Source organism: Acomys minous (genome assembly GCF_964271855.1).
Source record: "Acomys minous genome assembly, chromosome: 10".
Lineage (NCBI taxonomy): Eukaryota > Metazoa > Chordata > Mammalia > Rodentia > Muridae > Acomys > Acomys minous.
Window position 1 is genome coordinate 97,914,990 of NC_140491.1, and position 25,574 is coordinate 97,940,563.

Sequence of the window (25,574 nt, forward strand, 5' to 3'; positions counted from 1 at the left end):
ATTAAAATCTCTATAGTATACCAATCAGTGATGGAGTTTCAGTGAGAGAGCTATCTTAAAAATAATATACATCATTAATAACATAACTTTCTCAAAAAAAAAATAAGATGGAGAACTATCTAGAAACCTGATGCTTGTTCTCTGCCCTCTACAGCCATACACTCATACTCACCAAGACAGACAGACAGACAGACAGACAGACACACACACACGTACACACACATGTACACATAAATATCAATGTTTAAATTTTTCTTTAAGTCTGTTGCTTGCAACTTTTAAGGGCACGTGATGCAAAACACAAGTCCAATTTACAGGAACTCTGAGAATAAACAGATGAGAATGGAAATCCATATTTTTTACATTTGATTCTTAGTCAAGTGATCCCTGGAAATACACTCCAAGAGACACTCTGGGTTTACAATGTCTACACTCACTTGTGAGGAGGGGCTAAAACTCCTGTCAGTCTTAATGGACGCTCTGGGGTGACTGGTCTTCAGCAGGCGGAGGACTGGCCTCTGATACTCTGCTCCTGCAGTTACCATGCTATAGGCTGGAGGGACCACTGTGCTTTGTTTCTGCAGGAGCTGTAAGATGGTCTGGATGTCTGTTGTCATCTGGGATTCAAGTCTGCAAGGCATACAGAAAAGGGAAAGTCGGTTTTGAATAGTCCTGACTTGCAGGAACATCTGAGAAAGTCTTAGCGTGGCTAACAAACAGAACTATGAGCTGCTCTAAACAGGAAAAACAGGGCAGGGGGAGAGACTCTCCTACCTGACCTTGTCTGTAGGACCATTTACCCCAAGAGACCATTGATGTCTCATGCATGTACTAACAAAAAAGAGGGTACACGTAATAGCCATTATTTTTACAAACCTTTATTGATTTTGACATAGGAAACACATTTGGAATGCTGTGATCAGTAATTACCAAAGTTTGATTAGGTATTCACTTAATTCTTTGTGAACTGTTTTTTCCCCCTCTTCAAAGAAGAATTTGGTAAAACATTTCTTTATGATCACAACATCTTAGGAAAACATCTTACAAAATTGGTATTTTCACTGTGTTGGATAGTACAATGTCAGCTTGACACACACACTAAAGTTATGTGAAAGGAGCGAACCTCAATTGAGAAAATGCTTCCATAAGACTGGCTGTAGGCCATTTTCTTAATTAGTGGTCAATGGGGGAGGGCTGAGTCCACTGTGGGTGGAGCCATCCCTGGGCTGGTGGTCCTGGGTTCTATAACAAAGCAGCTGAGCAAGCCATGAGGAACTTCAGTAAGCAGCACCCCTTCATGACCTCTGCATCAGCTTTTGCTTCCAGGTTCTTGCCCTGTTTGAGTTCTGACTTTCTTTGATGAATATTGTGATAAGGAAGCATAAGTTGCATAAACCCTTTCTTCCTCAAATTGCTTTGGTCATGGTCTTCCTTCCTTCCCGTCTTCCTTTCTCTTTCTTTCTTTCTTTCTTTCTTTCTCTTTCTTTCATTCTTTTTTAAAAATATGTTTAATGCTGTTGAACATTAAATTCCTTCCCAATCTGTGTCCCAGAGCTTTGGTATTTAAGAGACAGAGCAAACAAACTTTGCTTGCCTCTGTGACTCATCTGGCTTGCACCACGTACAAACAACCATTGCTTTCTCCAGTTCTCACAAGTAGTGAACCATCCACTCATTTTAAAATTCGGGAGAAAATAGAAAAATACCAATTGGTTTGTGCCAGGCCCAAAGGAAACTCCAATTCCCCAAACTCAAACATGCTCCAAATATCCAAAAGTGAGCTCAACCTGGCCTACAGTAGGATTTCTGGCAGTTAGATAAAAAGCCAGCATTCTTCGGGAACTTGTGAAACCAGTTCCCATCTGCGGGGAGGAATCATTTCCCTTATCTCCAAAATAAAAAAAAAAAAAAAAAAAAAAAAAAAAAGGACATAGGGCTCTCCAGTTAAAATATATCCCTCTGGCAACACACTAGCAAATCAAGGTAGACTCCAAGTCCCCTCTGTCCCCTCCGCAGAAGTACTTGTTTATATATCTCAAAGTCCAGGCCAGCGTTCTGGCCCTACTCGCTTCCTCTTCTACACTGCAGCCCACGCAGCCCACAGCTTCTTCTTTCCCCAGCTACTCATCCTTCTTCTAACCCACTGTGGTTTCACTGCTCTGACCCCCCCCACCCCCCCACCACCCCCCCCCCACCCCCCCCACCCCCCCCCACCCCCCGCTCTCTTTGCTATCCTCCTGTTCTCTGCTCCTCCTGGTATTCTCACCATGCTTTCTCTACTCTGTCCCCTGCTCTTCTCCCCACCCCCTTGTCCAATTGACTTCCAGATGCTTCTGACTGTTTTATATCTCAAACAAGCAAAAACAAACAAACAAACAAACAAACAAACAAACCCCCTTAACCATACCGTGGAGCCTTCGCGTCAGCAGTTACTTTACTACACCCCCTCACACACGTCTGGTGCTGCAAACCTCACATACAGTTTGGTTCCCCTCTGTGCACAGCTTAAGACAAGGGATTTCGTGGGTGTAAGAACAAGATTTGGACCATATGCCTTTTTAGAAAGTTCTTTGAATTATCACACTTGTGTTTATGATTTCCCATTGAATTAAAAAAAGAACTATTTGTCCAATTAAATGCACATACTTTTAGAAATTAGCTTTGATTTGAAAGAAAATTAACATATGGAAAGCATTTAAAAAGCTATATATATGTATATATATTCATTTTTATTTTGAGATATCTTCCTATGCAGGGAGGCCAGTCTAGCCCACAGTCACTTTTTCTCGAGTGTCTAGAGTTAATGGGTTTAAAGGCAAGCCAGACACTAAGTTCTTTTTACCTTTTAATCCTAACATTCAAAATCGTTCTCTTTGAATTAAAAAATATTTTTATAGCTCTTCTTTCATTGGTAAATATAATGAGATCTCATGCCATCATCTTCCTCATACCAATAGCTTTTAAAATATGTCTGATTGTGTTATGTAAATGTCACTGCTGCACACTGAAAATGGAAAAATACAGTTATCAACTTAGATGATGCCTAAATGTCTTGTGTAATTATGCTACAAGTTAAAAAGAACAGACAAATTATTTTGTTGTTAAGAATTGATTTTTCCATTTCATATTTTAAGGTTCAACTCAAATTTTATCAGCACCAAAAATTCTTCTCTCATTTAAATCATTCAGAATTATTTTGTGACGGGGCAAGAGTACAAACTTTCCTCCATTTGTGTTCTTGCTGAGACCATTTCTGGTTTAACTAGACTTTGATCTCTTTGATGGAAAACCCCAGGGAAGACTGCCCAACTCCATTCTAGGATCCAAAGGTCAAGGTGTCCTAGCTAACTTATTTTGCCTTCTGTTAAACTGGTTGACTTTTCAAAGCCTACTATGGTTTCTGCCTTTAAACCCCCCTGTTCTGGATATTAGGGTCCAAACAGTTAGGTGTGGGCCGCGCAGGCTGGAATAAAGGCTTTCAATTGGCAATACGCTGTGTTTGAGTGGTCATCTTTGGTGAGCTCCGCATGTCTGTTTCTCTTTCCTCCAGTCCCTGAGATAAAATTCAAAATTCAGCCTTCTTCATGAGTATTTGTGCAAATGTACTATGTATAACAACATCTAAATGGTGAACAGATCACAGGATGCTCTTTACTATCATTGCCACAATAGCACTGAGTGTAAAATAGCTGAGCTGTGGATACTGGACTAGAGGCCTCATTGACATGTCGGACTCAAGATGATGATATTTCTGAGTCCTGTAAAGCCTTTGTTAAACATGAGCAGTCTCCGAGGGAAAAGAAATCTTTTTATCATAGATTCTATTAAATAACATCTATTGCAGATACATTCACAGGATCGCAGGACTGCAGCAGCCATGTGCCTAATAATTGCAGTCTGCTGCTGTGAGTGGGACTTAATCACACCGAGAACATCATGTCAGGTAAAGTGGCTCGTAGAGAGTGTGACTGGAGACCATTTCTGTTAATTCTACTTAGATAAAACCATAGACTATTTCCATCAACTTGGCATAGCTGATTGTTGCAAGGAAATTTTGTCTAAGAAAAATGAAACTAAGTGAAGAGCTAGGTTTATCAGCACAGAAATATCTACAAATCAGCTATTTGAAAATCTTTCTAATTGAACTAAACCATATCAAGCCTTTCTATAGGAGTCTCCCGTCTCTTTGCCCATCAAATCCAAATTATCTTTTTTAAAGATAGCTTGGAAGTAAATTGAATCTCCGGAAGGCTCAGGTGTTGAAGGATTAATTCCAGGCAGGTTAATCCTGTCATAGAGAAGGGATCTGACAATGCAGATTCTGCCTGAATCATGTTGAGTTGTAGGTTGATAGCTCTACTGGGAAGCAATGGAGTCCTTCCATGTTGGGGCTGAGTTGGAGGCAGTACGTCACTGAGAGTGTGCCCATGGGTCCTCTATGGTGTTCCAGGCACCTTTCTGTTACTCTGCATTTCCTGGATGCTATGAGATAAACAGCTGTGCCCACCATGTTTTCCTGCCATTGTCTTCTTCCTCACCATAGCCCAACAAGCCACAGAAAGACAATGTCTGAAACCATGACTCAATGTAAAAGTTCCCTCCTTTGAAGTTGCTCTTCTAGAGTATTTATTCTGGAAAAATCAGTAGAGTTCCCTACCTTGAAGGCCCAGACCACAACATCCTGTAAGCACTGTACTTCATAGCGCCCTTTCTGGAGCTTGATGCCTGCTGACTATCTTTCAGTCTCCTTTCCTACATTATTTTAAACACTTTATAAAATTATTTCTTTTATTTTTTTGTGTGATTGTAATATAATTACATCATTTTGCCTTGCCCTTCCTCCCTCCATGCCTTCTCATATACTCCTTACTTACTTTCAAATTCATGGCCTCTTTTTAGCTTGGTGTGGGGGTACATGCCTTTTGTCCCAGCCCTTGGGAGGCAGAGGCAGGCGGATCGCTGTGAGTTCGAGGCCAGCCTGGTCTACAAAGTGAGTCCAGGCCAGCCAAGACTACACAGAGAAACCCTGTCTCGAAAAACCAAATGAGAAAAACAAAAACAAAAACAAAAAAGCCCAACAAATTCATGGCCTCTTTTCTCATTAACTGTTGTTACATATATATATATGCATATTGTATTATGTATACATATATTCCTAAATATATAAGTACAGTTTTATATATATGGTGTGTGTGTGTGTGTGTGTGTGTGTGTGTGTGTGTGTGTGTGTGTGTGTGTGATGTTTCCAAGACTTTAAAAAATGAATTAGGCGATTAACATTTGCATTGGGCATTTCAGCAAAAGAGGATATGGTAATAAGTGTCTTTACAATGAACAATATTTACTTTCATATTATGACCAGTTCTATTTGCTGAATTATAGTGGAATCTTTTGAAACTAAATAAAGTGCTTAAGAAGAATTATAGAAAGTGAAATAGAAGTCCCATTTTTTCTTTTATTTTTAAAACACAAAATAACCCAGTTTTAGATTTTTTGTTTTTGTTTTTATTGTTTTTTGTGTTTTTTTGCCTGATTGATAAAGTTGTGGAAAAAGAATAGTTTTGCTCAAAGATCTGTTATCAATCAGGCATGACAGGTAGGAAGGAGAGCTGAGAACATCACGAGGAGTGACAACTGAATGTGATCTCATTATTGGCAGGACATGTGTGAGGAACAGAGTTTGCATCCTCAGAACACTTGTGAAAACCTGGGCAGATATGGCTCCCACCTTTGATTCTGGCAGTTAGGAGGCAGGGAAGGGAGATGCCCCAGAAAAACCTGGGTAGCTATGGTAGCCAACTGACAAGTTATGAGTTCAGCTGAGAGAACTTGAGTGAATACATAAGTTAGAAACTGAGCAAGATTGACACCCTCTACACAGGCACACAGGTATACATAGGCAGAACCCTTGCATGTGCATCCTCACACATGTTTACATATGTACAGAGATACACACCATACAAACACTAAAAAGGAAAGTTAAGGACATGGATAATAAATTGTAACAGTAAATGCAGCGGTGCTCAATGTCATGTTGGTAACATGCAGACATATCGCTTTGTGTGTTGTGCAAGAGAAAGGCCATTGCCAACAACTTTTACATCTCTTAGGTCATCTTATTTGGGCTCCATGGTCCAGCATCACTGAGTATCCCTGGCAGCCTGTTTAAGAGTAGACTCTGCAAACTCCACTTTGTTCTGTCTTATAATCGGTAGCTCTACAATGTGATCTGAGTGCATGTTAAAGCTTAAGAAACTCTGCTGTGGGATCAAGCATTTGTAATTTCTCCATGTATGTATCTAGGCACATTATATAAATATATATAAGAACTATTAACTAAACCTTTAAGCCTACCTGTAGCTTAATTAGTCATTAACACTAAAAAAAGGAAGTTGTAGCAAAGATTGCTCAAGGTATCTTATTTGTGTTTGTTTTGATTATATTTCAGATATAATATTTGTATATTCACAGATCTGCATTTGAATAAATGTCAACCAGGGTAGATTCAACTCTCAGAAGAGTTTTAGGACTCTCACTCTTCACGGTACAGTCTGAGTTAGACTGACCTTTTAGATTTTGTTTCCTAATATGTTTTACTTTGTAGAACAAATTAGAACAAATTGGAAAAAAAGGAGTTGTTGAAGGTGGACTTCAATAAAAACATCACGTTTTGAACTTTAAAATTGGCTAAACTCACTTATGCCATGAAATGTTGGTGAAGATATCAGAGATAATTGAAAAAATTAGTTAAGAAGAACTGCTAATTATGGCAACTATTCAAAACATGTCCAGAAAGCACTTGCAGATGCTCAGAACATATCAGAAAAGATTTACTTTTCTTTTTATCAGTGGAAAATTTATAAAATATGCTAATGTAAGAAAACAATAAATGTTACCAATAGGTGGTTAAACTCAAATGTGTTTATTCTATATATACTTAAAAGTTTGCACTTTAAGTTTTAGGACACATAGAAAACACATTTTAATTAATCTTTATGTATCTTGTAAACATTATTGGTACTTATCATTAGACAACAAAGTAACACAATAATTTTCACTTTAGCCCTAAAGACTGGGACAAACCTAGGAATTTATGTGAAGTAAGAAAATGCCAGCAAAAAAGATAAAGTAAAATAATAGTTAGGCATTACTTAGCTGCATGCACATATTCTTTGTCCTGTAGAGCATGTGTAGTCCCTATGTTCAAACAGACTTTATTTTTAAGTTCCTCATCTAGAAAATTTTGCATTTATACTAGACGTGTAGAAATGTTTTCTTGTTACTATTCCTTAAATAATATAATCTAACAATTACTGACATAACATTTATGTCGTATTATGATTTTTGGTAATATAGAGATGATTTAGATGCAGGAAGATTATGTGTAAATTACATGCAAATGATGTTATTTTACATAAAAGTTTGAGCATACATGGATTTTGGTACCTAAGTGATATCTTGGAACCCATCCTTTGTGAATATCAAGATATGACTGCAAAAGAACAACAATGTTGCTGATTGATATAAAAATGATTCCTGGAATGTTTAAATGACTTTATTCAGTCAGCCTATAAATAATTTAGTGAACATAATTCAGATTCACCTAGACTAGTGGCTCTCAAACTTCCTAATGCTGTGACCCTTTAATACCATTCCTCACATTACGGCAACCCCCCAATCATAAATTTATTTTGTTGCTCTTCATAAATTTAATTTTGCTACTGTTATGAATTGTATTGTGTGTATATATATATGTGTGTGTGTGTGTCTGTGTGTGTGTGTGTGTGTGTGTGTGTGTGTGTATGTATGTGTGTGTGTCTGTGTGACAACCCATAGGTTGAGAATCATTGGCCTGGGATAACCAATTGTGCACACTATGTTGGTACTGTGCTAATTAAATCACTGCTCTCTCTGTCATTTACTTACTCTGGTTCCCAAGAAGAAGCAACATCTACCACTACCAGCATAAACGAAAGAAGTGGAATTAAGCACAGGTAGCAAGTATATTATATTAGCTGCTTTCTCATGGCTGTAATCTAATACCTGACAAGACACAACTTGAAGACCTGGAAGTTCACTATGGCTCAGAATCTGAGGGTATAGTCTATCATGGAAAGGAAGATGTCTTAGTTGGGGTTCTATTGCTATGAAGAGACACCATGATCACGGCAATTCCTATAAAGGACAACATTTAATTGGGGCCGGCTTACAGTTCGGAGGTTTAGTCCATTATTTTCATGGAGAGAAACACAGCAGCATGCAGGCAGACATGGTGCTGGAGAAGGAGCTGAGAGCTCTACACCTTGATGCTCAGACAGCAGAAGGAGACTGTGTGCCACACTGGGTGGAGCTTGAGCATACAAATCCTCAAAGCCCATCCACACAGTGTTACATGTTCTTCAACAAAGCCACACCTACTCCAGCAAAGTCACACCTGTTCATAGTGCTACCCCTTATGGGCCAAGCAAGCATTCAAACACATGATTCTAGGGGGGCCATTCCCACTCGAATGAACCACCACAGAAGGCATGGCAGTAAGAATGGCTTTCAGTTGTGACAGCAGGAGCATGAAGCTGCTTGCTCATGTCTGGGTAGATCAGGAAGCAGACGTACGTCAGGAAATATGTTAGGCTATAAATTACATAGCTGTGCACAGGTGACCCCCATCATGCAGCTAAGCATCCTCCTGTAAAGGTTCAACAATCTGCGAAGCAGAATCACCTGCTGAGGATCAGCTGTTCAGCATATAAGCTTAGGTGGGGAGCACGCCACATCCAGACCATTCAATAAGCAAGTAATTTTATGTCATATGGACAAAACTCAGGGATACATTGAATATAGAAGAATCAACAGGTAGTTTGGAGAATATATAGACACACGCACCAATTAGGTAAAAGCACAATCTATGAAAGACTGAATGCAAATGTGACGTAACAAGGAAGATGGGCATGTGTGAAAAATGAAAGGAACTTGCTATGCTGGGAGCTCTGAGCTGACAGTTTCTCCCCCTAATTAAGCCAACTTTTAATTACACCTGATTTATTTCGGCTCTTCATATGCTTTGTTCGTAAATGCCTAGTAAATCCTTTGACTATGGAAGAGGTAACTGAAGAACAACAGCTATGGCATGATGCTCCAGGCCTTTCATCTCTGGGACAGAGCCAGCAGGTGGCATTTATATGGAAGTTGAGTTTGTGACTGCGGGTCTATCTAGAGAAACCTCAACTATGGTTCTTGTGTCCACAATACAGACAGGGAAGACTGGTGTGGCAGAGAGAAGAGAGTTGCCTCATGGGGTTTCAGGTAGCATGCCTTCTCATCAGACTTGCAGGAAATTTATTAATTATGCACTTCTGCCTCTTTTTTATTTTAATATTTAATATTTTTTTCATATGTTCATATAACATTATTCTTTAAATTTATTATTTTCTTTTTCATATATTCACATTATTACACATATATACAATAAACTACCTATAGCAAGAAGAACCACAAAACAATCAGGAGTTATATAAATGCTTCGCTTATTTGCATTTAATAAATATGCTGTGGCCTTTGATATGTCTTGCTTTATGTTGCAATTGAAAGGCAACTTTGCATAAAACAAATTTTCCAACACACTCAGGGTGGCTGTCAGATTTTATTTTTCTAACTTTTTTTTTTTTTTTTGAGGAGAGTCATGTATCCTTGCATCCTTGGGTTGTCTATAACTTGCTGTGTAGCTCAATCAGGGTCCGATTTCAGAGACTTGCTTGTCTCTTCTAGATGTTTTTGACCAATTCACCTTTTAAGAACCAATAGAGGCTTGAATAAAGTGCTACCTCTTTCCCAAAACCAAATTATTCCTCATATTATATCATCTAGATAAAAGGAAAAGGGTAAAGAGTCTTTCATCTTTAATTTGTAGGGTTTAAAAACATTAACATTTTTGAAAAGCTGAGTAAATAATCAGTTGTTTAAAAAAAGTCATGGAATAGGACTAATTCAAGAACAATAATTAAATAGTTTGCAAGGATTAACAGAAGGAGGTGTTTGGTTAATAAAATGTAAATTACTTTAATGGCATAAAGGAGTTTTTAAGGTAACCGGTTCACATGATATACAAATGGAATGGTAAGCAAAATTAGAATGCTCAAATGGCAAGAGAATCCTAACTTTAGCATTCCTTGATAGTCTTTATTTATATACTAGTGTATATAAATTCCTCATTTTCTTTGACCACTGACTTACCTGTTAAGCTGTTCTTGAAGTAAGTCTAACCTTTGCTCTACTTCTCCGTAGGTGAGGTCGCTTTCAGTCTCAGAGATCCCCCAGGCAGCTCTCTGTAGTCCTGAGGGACTACATTCTTCAGGTTGAGCCCGGGCATGCTCTCTTTCCCAGCTGTGTGCATCAGTGATGTCTGTGGGAAAGAGCAAGACAGAGTGTCAGCTTCTTTGGAATCTCTTTGGCAATACGAAGACACCTGCAAGGCAGACTGGAAGGGTCTCCAGGCAGAATCCAAGACAGAGAGAACCAAAGGGTTTCAAGGCCATCACAATCACCATCTCCAAGTCGTAGTAGAATCTTAGCCATAACCTGTCTGTCTGTCTTACCTCCCCCATCTACTTTAGTAAGATTCAAATTCTAGAAACAGTCTTGAGACTTGCTTATGGTGTTTTTCATCTTTTTGTTAGTGATGAACAACATCATGATGAACAAACTCAAATTGATCAGACAGCTGTGGTATTACACTATTGAGTTTGGGAGAGAATAGCAAGTTTTGTTTGCAATGCTTTACCCCAAACCCCCTATCCGTAAGGTAATTTTCACATATTATGGCTCAGGTTAAAGGTTGAGCAGGGAGTGTGGGTCTTCAGGGTGTTTGCAGGCCAGTGCAGCACAGTGTTGAGCCAAGGAAGCCAGTCTTTCAGAGATGAGAATTCTTAAAGGTCTGCTGCTGTTCCATGCTTTCAACTTCCTTACGTATCCTTTTGTACCACATTTAATATAATTACATGGCTTTCTAGAGTTTTCTTCCTGTGAGCCTTTTATTAAAAACGTTTTTATGTTATGTACTTTAAAATAAACTGCTTATGCATTCAATTATGCTTTTCTGATGTGCCAGGTGTTAAGTCTCAGATGCTGCTAAGCATGGAAGAACTGAAGGCAAAGGTCATATGTGACCTTGAAGAATTCAACTCAGAAGCGTTGCAATCACTCTTCATATAAAGATTAATTTTATAAACCTCTTCTACTACTGCTTCTTCTACAAAAATCTCCATTTTCATGCTATTGGTGTCCAGAGGTGAATGCCTATTAGTTTCTTTCTCACTTTTGTCAAGACTTTCAGTGCTCTGAACCCACTTTCTTCTACTAAATGATTAAATGGTAAGAAAATAAAACCAGTGAAAAATTTCAACTGGATTTGGGAGGTTATCTCAGAGATTAAAAAAAAAAAGAGCACATTTTTTCCTTCAGGGGAGGACTGATGGGAGGGAGGTACGTCAAGTGAATCTTTGCTTTCCCATGGGAGCAACTTTGGGTTGTAGAGCGTGATTTGGTTTTGATAGACATTTTAAAAGAAAGTCTTGACAAGTAGGTATGATAAACGGCAAGGAAAGTTATTACATAAAGATATGGAATTTACATCTTCAGCTATTTAAAAAAATTGGACAGAAAGTAGCTAAATTGGGCAGGATTAGCTATGATTCTAGAAATAGGGAAGAGAGCTGTGAGACTTCCTTTCCTATGGTTTCTCTGAGAGCACACGGGGGAGGGAGTGCATTGTACTCCCCCCTTCTAAGCAGATGAACAAAAAAATCTATTCTTTTTCCTTGAATTTTCTCTCACTATCTTTTATCATTAAATGCACAAAAATGTCTCTAATGATGTACTTTTTATTTCTATCTCAGTAGGGGAGGCTATAAGGAAGAAATTAACATAACCAAAGACAGCATGAGAAAAACCAAGGCCAGGTTCCTTGTTTTGTGGAAATGGCTAACAGACCTCAGAGTTCCCTGAGGCATCTAGCGAGAGCTCCACATTACAGCATCGTTAGCCTGCAGGACCTTGGTGTTTGGTGTTTTTCTACAGTGACAGTGTCTTGCTTATTTTCACCTTTTACCAGACAGGAATGTAAACACAAAAGTGAAACTGCAGATTTTCACTGAAAAGTAGGATTTGCTGTTCACAGACATTTGAACGAATTTAAAAGGTAAAATCGTAACACAGCATCTTAGTAAATTAGACTTCTGCTCTGTGCTGGTGATGCTAACTCAACCTGTAGAAGATGCACAGGGAACTTGGTGATGCCAGGAACTGCCGTTTTCTCTTGTCTTCCAATATCCAGTTTATGTAGAAACATTTCTTTAGAGAGAGTGAGAACTGATAGTGTTGAAGGCTCTGCGATGTCCTCGTGAGCTTGTGCCATGAAACCTCATTGAATTTCTGCCTCTGCTTAACATCTCCCTCAGTACTATCATGCAGCACATTGATTTTTAAATGACACTGCTGAATCACATGCAATAAATTATTAAGGACAGTATTTTTCTTTGATGCTTAAAAAAAAAAAAGAGTCATCTCAGCAGAAACGAGTAAACGTGTACTGTGAATCTGAGGCTTTCTTGCTTGGAATTTAATTTTTGATTGAAATTTAGAGATATGTGATTAACTTGTTAAATGGCGGTATGAAAAATAAAAAGTTCAAAGTGGGAAACCGTGGTTAGTCATCTTAATCAAATGAGCATCCTTGTAGACACTTTCTAAAAATAGCTCAGACAGTATCTGCTCCTGGTTGCCTTGGAAAATGTTGCTATAGTTGCAAGACACATCTCTGCAAATGGATGAACAGAGAGTGAACCTTCACATTTCAGGTTCACAGTTTCACTAGAGTCTACATTTGACTCCAGCATTAGGAAGGCCAGAGTCAACTTAATTTTTTTCTTTTTTAGTTTTGCTTAAATAAACAAGTACCATAATGCAAGGGAGTACAATTGACTATTGGTAATGACATTAAGCTGTCAGCATCCAGCAGGTCAACCTGCAGTAGTTATAGCTACACTTAACAAGTTATATTCGTTACTATTACACAACATTGCACTTTGAAAGTTGCCAGCGAATAATCTTTGTAGTGAATCAAGTTTTTAAATTCTTTATTGGTTAATTATAATATTGAGTCATGTTAAGTGCATGTCATCTTGACTGAAGCTTTATGTCATCAATTCCATTTGTTAATACACATGCATATTTAGCAATGCATTATCAAGATAATTATTCATGACTTGAATGTGGATTACATTATAAATTTTTTGAAAACATGGATATTTGGAGATGCTAAAATTATTTGCAAATATAATTTGTTAGGCACAGAGAAGAGTTAGTTAAAAGTTGGAAGAAGTAAAATTATAAATTGAAGGGTATTTGAATTAACTGTCAGGAAAAATCATTATAAAGTCAAATAAAATCTCAAAAATATCTTTAGTGACTTTGTCACTTGAAAGACTAATATTCAAGAAGAAAACATGTTCTTATAAAAATCATAAAATTATTTTACACATAGTAGATATTGTTCAGTCAGTTCTTCAGAACTTTGGCTTTCAGGATACAACTTGTTTCTATTTTTAGTACTTCCCAGAATCCAGTTTCATAAATAACTAAAACGGGACATTTGATAATCACATCTAATATTCTGTTCTTCCATGTGATGAATGAGATGCTATTTCCATGCACTTCATCAAGGTTTTAGGTAGTCTAGAGGACACTTGCACACATTCTTAGCTTATTTCCACATGAAAGCATGACACAAGCTGATGTGATGTAATAGGGAAAGGAATGCTGGGAACTTGACTCTCTTGTACTAAACTACACTTTGTTGTTGGATGTTATTGTGGAATGAAGGCCATAACTGGTATCTACCTTCTCACTGACATATTTTTCTATCCTCCCAAGCAAAACATCCTGGCTTTCTTTGGATGTCTGTAAAAAATAAATAAATACATAAATAATATATATATATATATAATTTTCGTGTAAGTATGTGTGTGCGGTTTGTCTCTATGTGTACCACATGAATGTAGAAGACAGAAGAGGATATTGGATCCCTTGAAACTTGATTTACATGCTTTTGTGTGCCACTAGATGGATGTGGGGGCTGGGAACCAAGCTCAGATCCCCTGCAAGTACAGACAATGCTCTTAACCACTCAGCCATCTATCCAGTTCTGTGTGATGTCTGTTAAATTTTCACATTCAAATTATATAAGTAAAGAGTTGGAAAATAAAACCTAGTAGAAAATATTAAATAGAGCTTGAGATTTGATCCTAGGAAAATTTATTTACAGATTATATTGTTTCATAATCATAATCAGTTGGTTACATGACAATATTTCTATCTTAAAGCTGCATAAAATGGGTCCTGAAGTTGGTCAAATCATTTGCCCAAAATTATTAAGGGTGGCAGAGCTGTTTTTAGAATCCAAGAAGTCTGACCCTCATCTCTAGATTCACTTAAATAGAAATATCTGGCTAGATCTATAGACCTGGTGCATTGATTGCTCTTCCAAGTATCATATTAAAAATGTTCCTGTTTTCACTCTTTGATCATAAAATCCGAAAAATCAAGCATACTCTGTGTATTTTCAACAACAAATCTTGAACATTTGGTTATTCCTTTCAGGGAAGATGTGACACAAGAATGTTCCCAAGACTATATTTTATTTCCAGATATTTCTCTTCCTTATAATTCACAGTAAAATGAAATTCTGTTTGATTTACAGCATGTTGTAATTGGATGGAGCTTTCCTATTATAAAGTTATTAGGCTGAAGTTAAGAAATTGGTACAGAAGGTTCGTATACAAATAAGACTTTTTGCTGGGTGGTTGTGGTACACGTCTTTAGCTCCAGCACTTGGAAGCTGGCAGATCTATAGGAGTTTCAGGCCCAGCCAGGTCTACAAAGCGAATTCTAGGAACACCAGGCCTATACAGAGAAACCCTGTCTTGGAAAACTAAAACCAAACCAACCAACCAAAATACCTGACTAGTTAGCTCTCAGCAAATAGCCTCTGAGCCTATCCTCCTGTAACCAGTGGTTTCAACCAACAGCCCAGACTTGTGCTTAGTCTTGCAGTAAGTCTGATTGCCCACAAAAACTCTTCCAAACTAAAATTTTGGGGGAACAATATTGTAGAAGTATGCAAACACTTTATGCATGATCTTAAGTCTGAAGACTTTAAAAATTTTTCATAAATTGAAAGGGTTAGAAGAACCCTGGCTGGCACAGTTCTTAGTTTTCGAAAAAGCAACCCTTTCCCCATTGAACAATGAGAAAGGTCCATTGACGCTTGGTTACCTTTGCAGGAGTGGCTCCTTGTATCTGTGTGAACTCTTCCTGAGGCGGGCGTTGTTTCTTCCCCGTGGAGTCTGGTTTCTTTCACCATTTTTGGGGTAGAATCTACTGTACCCAAGAAGAGTGGCTTTTGTTCATCATCGATGGAGGAGATGAAGGACAATGACCTGCTTTTCTTCTCTTCGAAGTGCTTCTTGGAGCTCTGATAACGCCTTATTGTATCTGTAGAGTCATCAGCGTCATTTGCACTACTGTCTTTGCTAAAATCTATCAAAGAAAGGTGATTTTCATAGTAAACACCCAAATGTGGGACTCTGTGCACATTACACTAAATGGCTATAAGTAAACTATGCTTTACCTATGGAAAAAAAAACATAGTTGTGTAGAGACTTTCAAAAACAAGGGTTAGTAGATTATGTTCATAAAGTAAATTACTGATTTCAAATTTTAAGGGAGATAAGCAAGAGTAAGTTTATGTTGAAAAGAAATGATATGAAAAATTTAAATGATACACAGACAACTCTTACTTAGTCTTAGAGTCAGGCATATTAATCTCTTGAGGAAAATGGAGAGACTAGGGAAAATGTGTCCTAATTCTAAAATATCACCACTATACAGCTTGTTATTTACTTCTTAACCTTTATGCCCTATCATCTGTGACAATCATTCACACATTGTAAAGGTCAAAGCTGGAAGCCACTTCGGTAAAGTCTGGCAGGCTGAGTTTCAACCTTGGCTCAGGAAATGGCCTTGACATTCCAGGGAGTTCGGTTGTGTAGCACATTGCAAAGAACATAAAGCTTAAATACAGTAATTGAGGTAAGTTTCTACCTAATTACATTAAGGCCACTGATGCATAGTGACTGCTTCATAGAGAAATGTCAGGATAATTTCAGCCCTGAAGGTTGTGTGAGAACATATTTCAGCAAGGAAAACTCAGAAACAAATCTCAGAACTTGTTTCTATTAGTGTCCTGGGGAGAGAGTGTAATTCTCCATCTGGTTTCTCCTAATAATGAACCAACAGAGCTCCAAGAGGTATATCATTTTCTGGAGAAATTTTAAAGACAGTGTCCCCATCTACTCTGTGCCTGGGTGTGCTCATTTTGTTATTTATAGAAGGCCAAATGAACAGATTTAAGGCCACTCCAGAGAAACTTCCAACTGCTTTTCAAAATTCCCATATGGCAATGAAATGAACCCAAGATACTTTGTCTCTCTGTCTCTCTCTCTCTTTTTTAAAAGAAAAACAAAACTTATATTTTAAAATATTAAAAGCCAAAAAGCAGCCCAAGGTGCAGTATATATATATAAAAAAATAAGCTTCGTTTCAAGGGAACATAAGGTCTGTCAGTTGAAGTCTAGCAAATACAGAGAACCTAATGTATTAAGAAAATACATTTTCTTAAGATATAGATGATGGAACCAGGCATGGTGGTGCACACCTGCAATCTCATCACTTAGGAGGCAGAGGCAGGCAGATCACTGTGAGTTCAGTGTCAGCCTGATCTACAAAGCTAGTCCAGGCCAGCAAAGGCTACACAGAGACTGCCTCTGACATGAACTCTGCTGCCTGCGATTTGATCACTGCCCCTTGGCAGGGCGGCCTTGTGGGGCACACAGAGGAAGAGGATGCAGACTACCCTGATGAGACCTGATAGACTGTGGTCAAATGGTAGGGGAGGAGCCCCAGCCATCACAGGTCTATGGGAGAGGTATAGAATGGAAGAGTGGAAGATAAGAGTGTGGGGTAAACAATCAAGATGTAATATGAATAAATTATAATAAAAAATAAATTCCAAAACGATATGACACTTGTTCAGTGATTCCTTCATTGCTGTGCACACTGCAGAGCCTCTGGCTGTGTAATATAGCAGTGACTGCTACCCTGGATTTACATGGTGCCTCTCAACCACCAATCTAATTGTAAATATTCAGATCAGTACATACAAAGGTTCTTTTCTCCACTGTTATTGACACAACTCTTCTGACATTCTAGACTTCAACTGTTTTCTCTGTCTTGTCTCTCTCAGACCCCTCTGAAAATGCCAGCAACACACCCCCCCCCCTTTGAGCATACCACAAAAAACAAGTTACCAAACATGTTTTATTAAGTTTGAGAAGAGAATAAAAGCTTAGCTTCTCTAAGTTTTTACTGTTTTAAATTTTCACAATATGGGCTTCTAGCTCATGACTAATCCCTTTTGTATTTAACAGTCAGAACAGAATGGAATTGATATCAATGCCAGCTTTTCATCTTCTTGCTATTAACATTCTTTGTCGCTCTCTCATAAGAGATTTTTCCAACAGGAACCACATTGAAATTAAACTCACTATCAATCCACGAGCTTTTCATCCAAGTGCGGGTGACTATGGTCCATATGTACCATAGTGTAAAATAGTCTACTTTGTCACATTTTGGTTTGTAATTCTCTATAAAAATTTAAACCCCTATACATGGGGTTTGAAGAGATATCTCAGCAATTATGAGTATTTTTTGTTCTTTCAAAGGACCCAGGTTTGGTTCCAGGCATTCAAATGGCATCTCACAACCATCTATAACTCAAACTATATGGATATGACTCCTCCTCCTCTTAGTGTGGGTGCAAGGCACACACATGGTACATATGCATACTAGCAAGCAATTGTACACATAAAATAAAACAAATAAACATGTAAAAAAGATAAAATCTGGTACACAGAATGTGGTGAGTAAAGAATTACTAATAAATAGATCAACAGTCTAAAGACACCAATTATTTCACATACATTGGACCTCTTGTGCCAGTTAGTTTTTGTTTTGTTTTGTGTGTGTGTGTGTGTGTGTGTGTGTGTGTGTGTGTGTGTGTGTGTGTGTGTGAGCTTGACAAAAACTTGAGTCATCTGGGAAAAGGACAACTCAGCTAAGAAATTGTCTTCCTCAGACTGGCCCATGGGGAAGTTTCTGCTTTAATGATTGATGGAGGAGGACCATGCCTACCATGAGTGGTTGTGCTCCTGGTCAGGCAGTTCTGGGTTCTGTAAGAGAGGAAGCTGAACAAGCCAAGGAGAACAGAACAACAAGCAGTGTCTGCTAAGGTTCCTGCTCTGAGTTCCAGCCTTACTGTTTTTCCATCTCTCCATGCCTCAGTGATGGACTCTAAGCTGTAAGCCAATTAATCCTGTTCCTCTTCAACTTGGCCCAGTATTTTTATCACAGAAGTCCTTGTAGCAAAAAGTGCAGGTAAATGAATAATGACATAAATAGAAGAAGTTTGATGACCCTGAATTTTTCTGCGTTCCACTACATTAGGGTAGTCTGTGTGGACAGCTGCTTTGGTGAGGCCTCCCCAAAACAAGATTTCCTGGTTAATGCTAGCTAAATTAAAGCTTCATTTTCTAGCATATAAAACAGAAATGGAAACGACAATCTACTTGTAGACTGAAAATGGAATCTGTCATTTCAGTCTGGATTCTGACATGTGTAATTCAAGTGACTGAGCTGTTGAAATGCATTGCTATCAGCCTTCAAGTACTAGACTTTGATGGCCTGTCCCATTTCTGCCCTTTTGTAGAGAAGCTGAATTATCTGATAGTCATTGAACAGTATCATGCAATGTTTTCTTTCATTCTTCTCATATTCTGTGTAGGTATTTCAGACACATGTGCAGATATGGAGATTATATTCTGAAACAGATCTGAAGAAATTATATGGTTTCCCTTTTCTAGAAATGAGATAGCATAATCACCCATTAACATTAATTTACAAAGAAACTTTTTTTTCTGCTTGTTTAAATAGCAAACTTGCTTTCTGAATCAGATGACTATAAATCTTGGGATTTTCCCTCCCATTTCTATGAACTGAAACTGATTTTCCTCCTTTTTCTCTCACAGGGCATAATTATTTGCATATGTGGCTTTCCCTGTAGGTATTTCTGTAGCTAAAGAATGAATTCAAGTCCATGGAATTCAACTTTTTGATGGAGTGGCTGACCCAGCTGTCTTACAGATGCTAATAGAAATAGTTTCCATGTCAAAAAGTCTGGGAATTAATACTTAAACTCCCTCTGTCTTTTACAAGTTCTTCCTTCCAGATTAATTGCAACTTTTATTAGTCAGACCCAACAGGGAGACATAGCTCTTGGTCAAAGAGAGACATTTAATGAGTTTTCTAGGCATTTGGGTTTTATGTTTCCCGCTGGTGACAATTTGGAGATGATCTGTGTAGTCTCCAGCCAGGTAGTTTAAGAAAACATTTCATTGGGAAGTTAGAGGCAGGAGAGGTGTAAATTTCCTCACTTGTCATCAAGTGCCCTAGGTCCTCTGCAGCTTCAGATGTTAGGAAGGGAACCCTCCAGTAGGTTTCCATACAAATACAAGATTGAAAATCTTACAAACTAAAAGAAAAAATGATGCACAGTTTTATTTAGGACAACTATGTCCTAAAGCTCTATAATCAAGCAAGATATGGGCGGTTAATGTGTAGCATGCTTAGTACCTGCTGGGAGAAGATCTTAAACTTTCTTTCCACATGGAGGAAAGAAGTTATGGTCAATCTGAAAAACTTGACTGTGGACATCACTTCTCTGTCGCTCCCAATATGTGTGTGTGCATGCATGTGTGTGTGCCTGAATATTCAAATATTGTATTATGTATTACAGTTGTAAGCAGCTTTTGCTTTTCAACCATGCTTCCAATGATCTTGAATAGAAAGAAAGGTTTTTACATACATCCATACAAACATACATACGTACATGCATTCCATGCATAAAATGGGTAACACAAGTTATATAACTATTTGTTAATTGTACATGCTGAAACACGGCAGAAGAATGATGCGTGGTGACCAGTGTCTTAGGGAACTGTACGGGAGGCTCCAGGACAAAAGGCAGAGAGAGGGGCTTTTACTTCCTGTGTTTTTGTTCCCTGGATTGTTCTTGGACATGATTCATGCCACCAGTGATGAAAGTTCGCATCCAGTTTATAAAACATGTTCATTAATTCTTGTTGGATATCAGGACATAACTTAGAAGCCAGTCTGGTGAAAGGATGTGCTGATACTGTCCTTCATGCGCCTTGAATCTGGATATGGCCTTCTGCCTTCCTTTTGTGCTTTCTCAGATGTAATCTGTAATATGTGTCAGCCTGTTGTATTAGAGTTGGCCTGTCCTGGGAGAGTTCTGGGAGAGGGCTGCTCTGTTAATAGTTAGAATGTGCTTACTGACATTCATTTGCATGCTTTTCTGAACTCAAACAACCTGCCTTGGATCATTGTTTTCTTTGTTCCATTGCTATATAAAAGTACACTGAAACTGACGTAAGATGTCTCCAGCATTCGACTATAGTCTGCCCCATTATTTTAGGTCCTCAGATTCCAGGCTCAGCAGACAAAATTTACGTGGGTTGGCAGAAAATTCGGTAGGGGCTTATTTATTTATTATTTAGTTATTTATTTATTGGGACTGGTATAGCCAGGTTGGCCTCAAACTCACTACTTAGCCAAAGAATTACCTTGAAGAACTTATAGGCTACTTCTCCTTCCCAAGTGCTGGGATTATATGCATGCATCACTACAACTGGAAATCATTTATTTTTAAGAGAGATAAGCCAGAACCAGACATCAAATTATTTTGTCAATTTATTTAAAGGACTGATTTTTAAAAAAATTTAGACTTATACCCCACCTTGCTCATAAAATAATCTTAACAATATATGCATTTACTCTTTTAGTTGCTTTCATGGATGCTATATCATTTGGGGAAATACTTTCAACATTTACTAGATTCCAGCTAACAATATGAAATCATTATTCATATAAAATGAAAATACTTACAACTATCAGTGGAAATAAAAGTTGTAATAATTTTTTTTATTTTCTTAAATTGATTTACGTTTATTGTATGTGAATTGATGATTAAGCTGCACATATGTCTATTTGAGAGTGCCAGATCTTGGAGTTACAGACCATTGAGAGCCGCCATGTGAGTGTGGGGATTTGAACCCAGGTCCTCAGGAAGAGGAGTCAGTGCCTTTAACCACTGAGCCATCTCTCCAGCCCAAAACTTGTAATAATTCTTAAGACACTTAGATAGTGTTTTCTGGAACAATAAAATTTTAATTTAAAATATCAGTCTCTCTCTCCTACTTTCAGGATTACAAAACACGGAAGCGAGTAGGCCCACTGGACAGGAATGATAAGTATAACTTTCAGTGATTTTCACACATTTGGTTGTTGTAGGCGCGTCTCTTTAAACATCATTTTTTCTTCTGTTGTCTACATATTTATTTACTGTTTTTCATATTTAGTTTTTGGCAGTTTGTTATTGGTGATGTTATGCTGGCATGCCAGCAGCAACGCTGGAGTCCTCTGATCCCGGGGAGCTGATTATGAAGTACACAAAATGAAGACAGTACACCTACTTCTGCTTTAGAAACAATAGGTTTAGAATTCTGGGAGAACTCCTATTTGGCTACCAATGCTTATTTTTTTTTCTGATCCCACAGAATTTTCAGACGGAACTTAACTGAGGCTAGTTATTCACTGCATCTTTTTGTTTTGTAGTTTTGGAAAAGGAAGTAGGAAAACATGTCCATAAAGAACAGGTGGAAGCAAAGGTAGGTGCGCCTGCTGCTTCTGACTGGGGACATGAGCAGTTTCAGCCACGCCAGATCTGTCTTCCGAGGCTCGCACCTTTTGTTATCTCCTCCATCGATAATGACTCAAGGTAACCAGGGCTTTAAGTGAAAAAAGCCCCAGCTGTTCATTTTCTGGGAAATTCACGGGATCAGCAGGCACTACTGGTTGTTGTTTTCACAACATCAGCAGTTTCTAAGCAGTAGAACCAATTAAAGAACCCCCTCCCCCTTTCTAAATTATCTTTTTTCCCCTGCTCATGATTTTCTACAAAAACAGGAAAACCAAGTTCTGCAGAATCCAGTAGATATCTTTGTTTTTGCTGCTAACCAATAAAAGGGAGTGCAGACACTAGCTGTAATTTAGACTTCTGTGTTTGTTTCTTTGTTAATTAGTGAACATTTTTCTCTTATAAGTGGAGACAAGCTTTTTGAAACTAAAACAAATGACTTAAGTAAAATAGCTAAGAGCATTGAGCACACTCCAGATACTCAGTGATTGATTGTTTTATAAATTAATGGGTGATTGACTTATGTCCACAACATTGCTGAGTTATCTGTCTACTTTTGTATATCCCATCTATAGAAGGAGTTGAGGAGAGCACCAAATACTTGATCATATAAGTCCTGTTGATTTGTCAGTAAGCTCACACTAAAATCACTGGTGCATTCTCTGGGAACCTTTTAGCTTACACGGCCCTAGGTTCTTCGGTTATGGTATCCTCTGGAAATTCTCTATTCTTGTACATTGACCTCTTCTATCTCTCCCTCCCTACTGCTCTCCTTGTTTTCTAGAAGATAATTTTATGTCACAAAATGTAGGATGATTGGTCACCTAAAGATTAGGGTGATGGAGACTAAATTGCTTTCAGCAAAATTTGCATTTGCCAGGAGCAGCCTGGAATCCTAAAGACTTTGAAAAAGAGTTTGCAGCTCTGATTTCTCATTGTCCAACTCATGTTAACACACTGGCATGCCTGGAAACTTCAAAATGATACAGGAAGGCAAATCTCTCGCTATCTGTACTTTATATAAAATAGATCTCAAAGACTAAGGCTGTGATTAATGGGAATGATTTCAACGTCAATAGAAATGCTGGGGTGCATGAACACTTGTGTGAATTGTGATGTGATTTCAGGGCCTTATCAGAAGATAAAAATGTGAGATTATTTGCCTTGAGAATGGGGAAACTGAACAAGATTGAAAGTGGATTTAATAAATCTTCAACCCTACGGGGAACAATAGTATATAGGCTACATCACCAGGCTGGTCTTCATTTCCAGTGAGATAAAGCCAAGAGATTAACACCAGGATGAGGGATTTAGATTAAATCTTCAGAAAAACAGCTTGACATCAGTGGTGCTGTTTTAGAAAAAGCCACCGAGGGAATGAAGTAGGTCATTGTAGGAAAAAATATGCCTATTTATGAATAGGTTTATGCAGTTGGTTAAATGACTCAACTATTGATCCAAGACAACCAGTATTTATCAGACGGGTTTTGTTATTGTTTTTGCTGAAGGCATCTAGAGTTTGGTAGAGAAATAAGACACTTATGCAAATAACCTAAGCACAGTGCAGACTTTGACAATATCACAAGAGGAACATACCTTGGGAATTCATAAGAAAATCCTTGTCCATTTAAAATGATCAAGAAAATGCTCATGTTAAATATATCACAAATCATAATTTAGAGAGTGAAAAATAGTTTGGCCTGATTGTGGTTGTGAATGTGTACTTGTGTTTGTGAGGCTTTGTATGTTTCAGAAAAAGGATGAAAATTCTGTTTAAATCAATAACGCATGCAAGAACACAGATGCAATACATATAAAGACAGAAGAGTTTAATTTACTAAAAATGGGATCAAACTAGTAAATGATATTCCCAAGGGAATAGGATTAAGAAGAGAACTCAAAATCCAAAGACTTAAAAAGGAGGAAGAAAAGGTTCTATAATACTATTTCACTTGTGCTCCTCTTCCTCCTCCTCCTTCCAGTGGCTTAATCTGCTCTGACAACTGCAATCCTCTTGCCTCAGCCCCCTGAATACTAGGGTTAGGAACATGTATCTCTGCCTGCCTAATTAATAATTTCAATAGATAATGTTGTATTTAGGCAAGTGTTAGAGTTACCGAGAACCAGTATATCCCATTCTTATGAAGTTTACAATTCACAGCTAGACAACACTGAGGAATCGGTAGTATTTTGAATAACTACGATGGAAATAAAAGCTTCAGAGAAGATGAACTAAGGAGCAAAGTCAAGGAGCTGATGGACTAGTTATGGGGATGATAATATGAAATAAAAGACTCAAAGAAGTAGGTAGAAGCCAACTCTATGAACAATACACACACTAGGAGAATGTGTTTCTTCAGGGATGAACCCATGATAGATTATCTAATACGAAGTAGTCAGTTCTAAGCACATTTACATACCATCACAGTAAGTGGACTCAGTAGATTGTCTGTCATCATTCATCTATCTATCTGTCTATCTATCTATCTATCTATTTATCTATCTCTCTATCTCTCTATCTATCTACCTACCTATTTATCTATCATCTATCTAGCTATGATCATCTATCTATCTATCTATCTATCTATCTATCTATCTATCATCTATATCTGTACATATATCTATATTTTATCTATGTCTATATATAACAATAATAAAGAAGTCATAAAGTTGAGGAGAAGTAGGGACATGGGAAAAGTTGGAGTGGAAAGGGGGAGGGGTGGAAATGTAAATATAGTACTCATGTGTGAAACTCTCTCTCAAAGTAAACCTTAAAGACCCAAACTAATGACAACAACAAATGAATATACAGAATGGGAAGTCTTTAGAGGAATTTAGATTTATGGGTGACACAAATATAATTGGATTTAGGAAAGAAATGTCATCAGTGGTGCAACATGCAGAATAGACAAAACATAGGGTGAATTTTATGTGGGAAGGTGAGTTAGTTGAAATCTAGTTTGGTGTTGTAAGGGGCAGGTGGTGATATGTGGGGTCAGGATTATGTCTGCGCAGATGGAGATAAATGAACTGACGGATACCTAGTTTTGAAGGTAGAGATGCTGGAGATGGCAGTAACGAGCCTTACCAACACTAGAGATTCTGCATAGTTTGAGAATTTAAGACCATACACCTGCTTGTGGAACTGATTTGGATGGTGTGAACATTTTCAGGGCAATGGGCCTAAAAAGGGAACTGAATTTCAAGGAAACATCAGGAGATGCCTTTGAGAACTTAAGTAGATACTTTAATAAAAGTTAGATTCACAGTATTGAAACTCATTTTGTTTGTGGTATAAGCTGCAAATGTGTAACCTCTAAAATGAGGCCATGATAAAATGAGAGGCATGCATGATATTAATCAGAAAGAGCACATTACATATAAAGACAGGAAGTCAGAAGATACCTTAAGAAACCCTGGGGTCTGAGTAGAGAGCTATGTCTACAAAGGACTTTTCTCATAAGCATGACGACACGAGTTTAATCTCTATAACCCACATACAAATGTTGAGATTATGGCATGTACATGTATTCCAGCAATAGGAGGCAGAGGGTTACAGAAGTTTATTGGCCAGCCTGTGCATTTTAGTTATTAGACCCAGGCTAGTGAGGCTCCCTCCATCTCAAAG

At 37.9% G+C, this 25,574-nt stretch overlaps 1 protein-coding gene across 6 annotated transcripts in view; it reads right to left on the bottom strand.

Annotated features, from left to right (window-relative positions):
• The window catches only part of KCNH7 (potassium voltage-gated channel subfamily H member 7), a 448,856-nt gene that overhangs the window by 6,346 nt on the left and 416,936 nt on the right, over window positions 1-25,574 (bottom strand). For all 6 annotated transcript variants that reach the window (XM_084799417.1, XM_084799415.1, XM_084799416.1 and 3 more), the window contains 3 exons: window positions 15,328-15,591; window positions 10,231-10,399; window positions 438-630 (listed from right to left, as the gene is read on the bottom strand). In XM_084799417.1, the coding sequence (XP_084655543.1) occupies window positions 438-630; window positions 10,231-10,399; window positions 15,328-15,591 (626 nt within the window). The remainder of the gene's footprint in view (window positions 1-437; window positions 631-10,230; window positions 10,400-15,327; window positions 15,592-25,574) is intronic.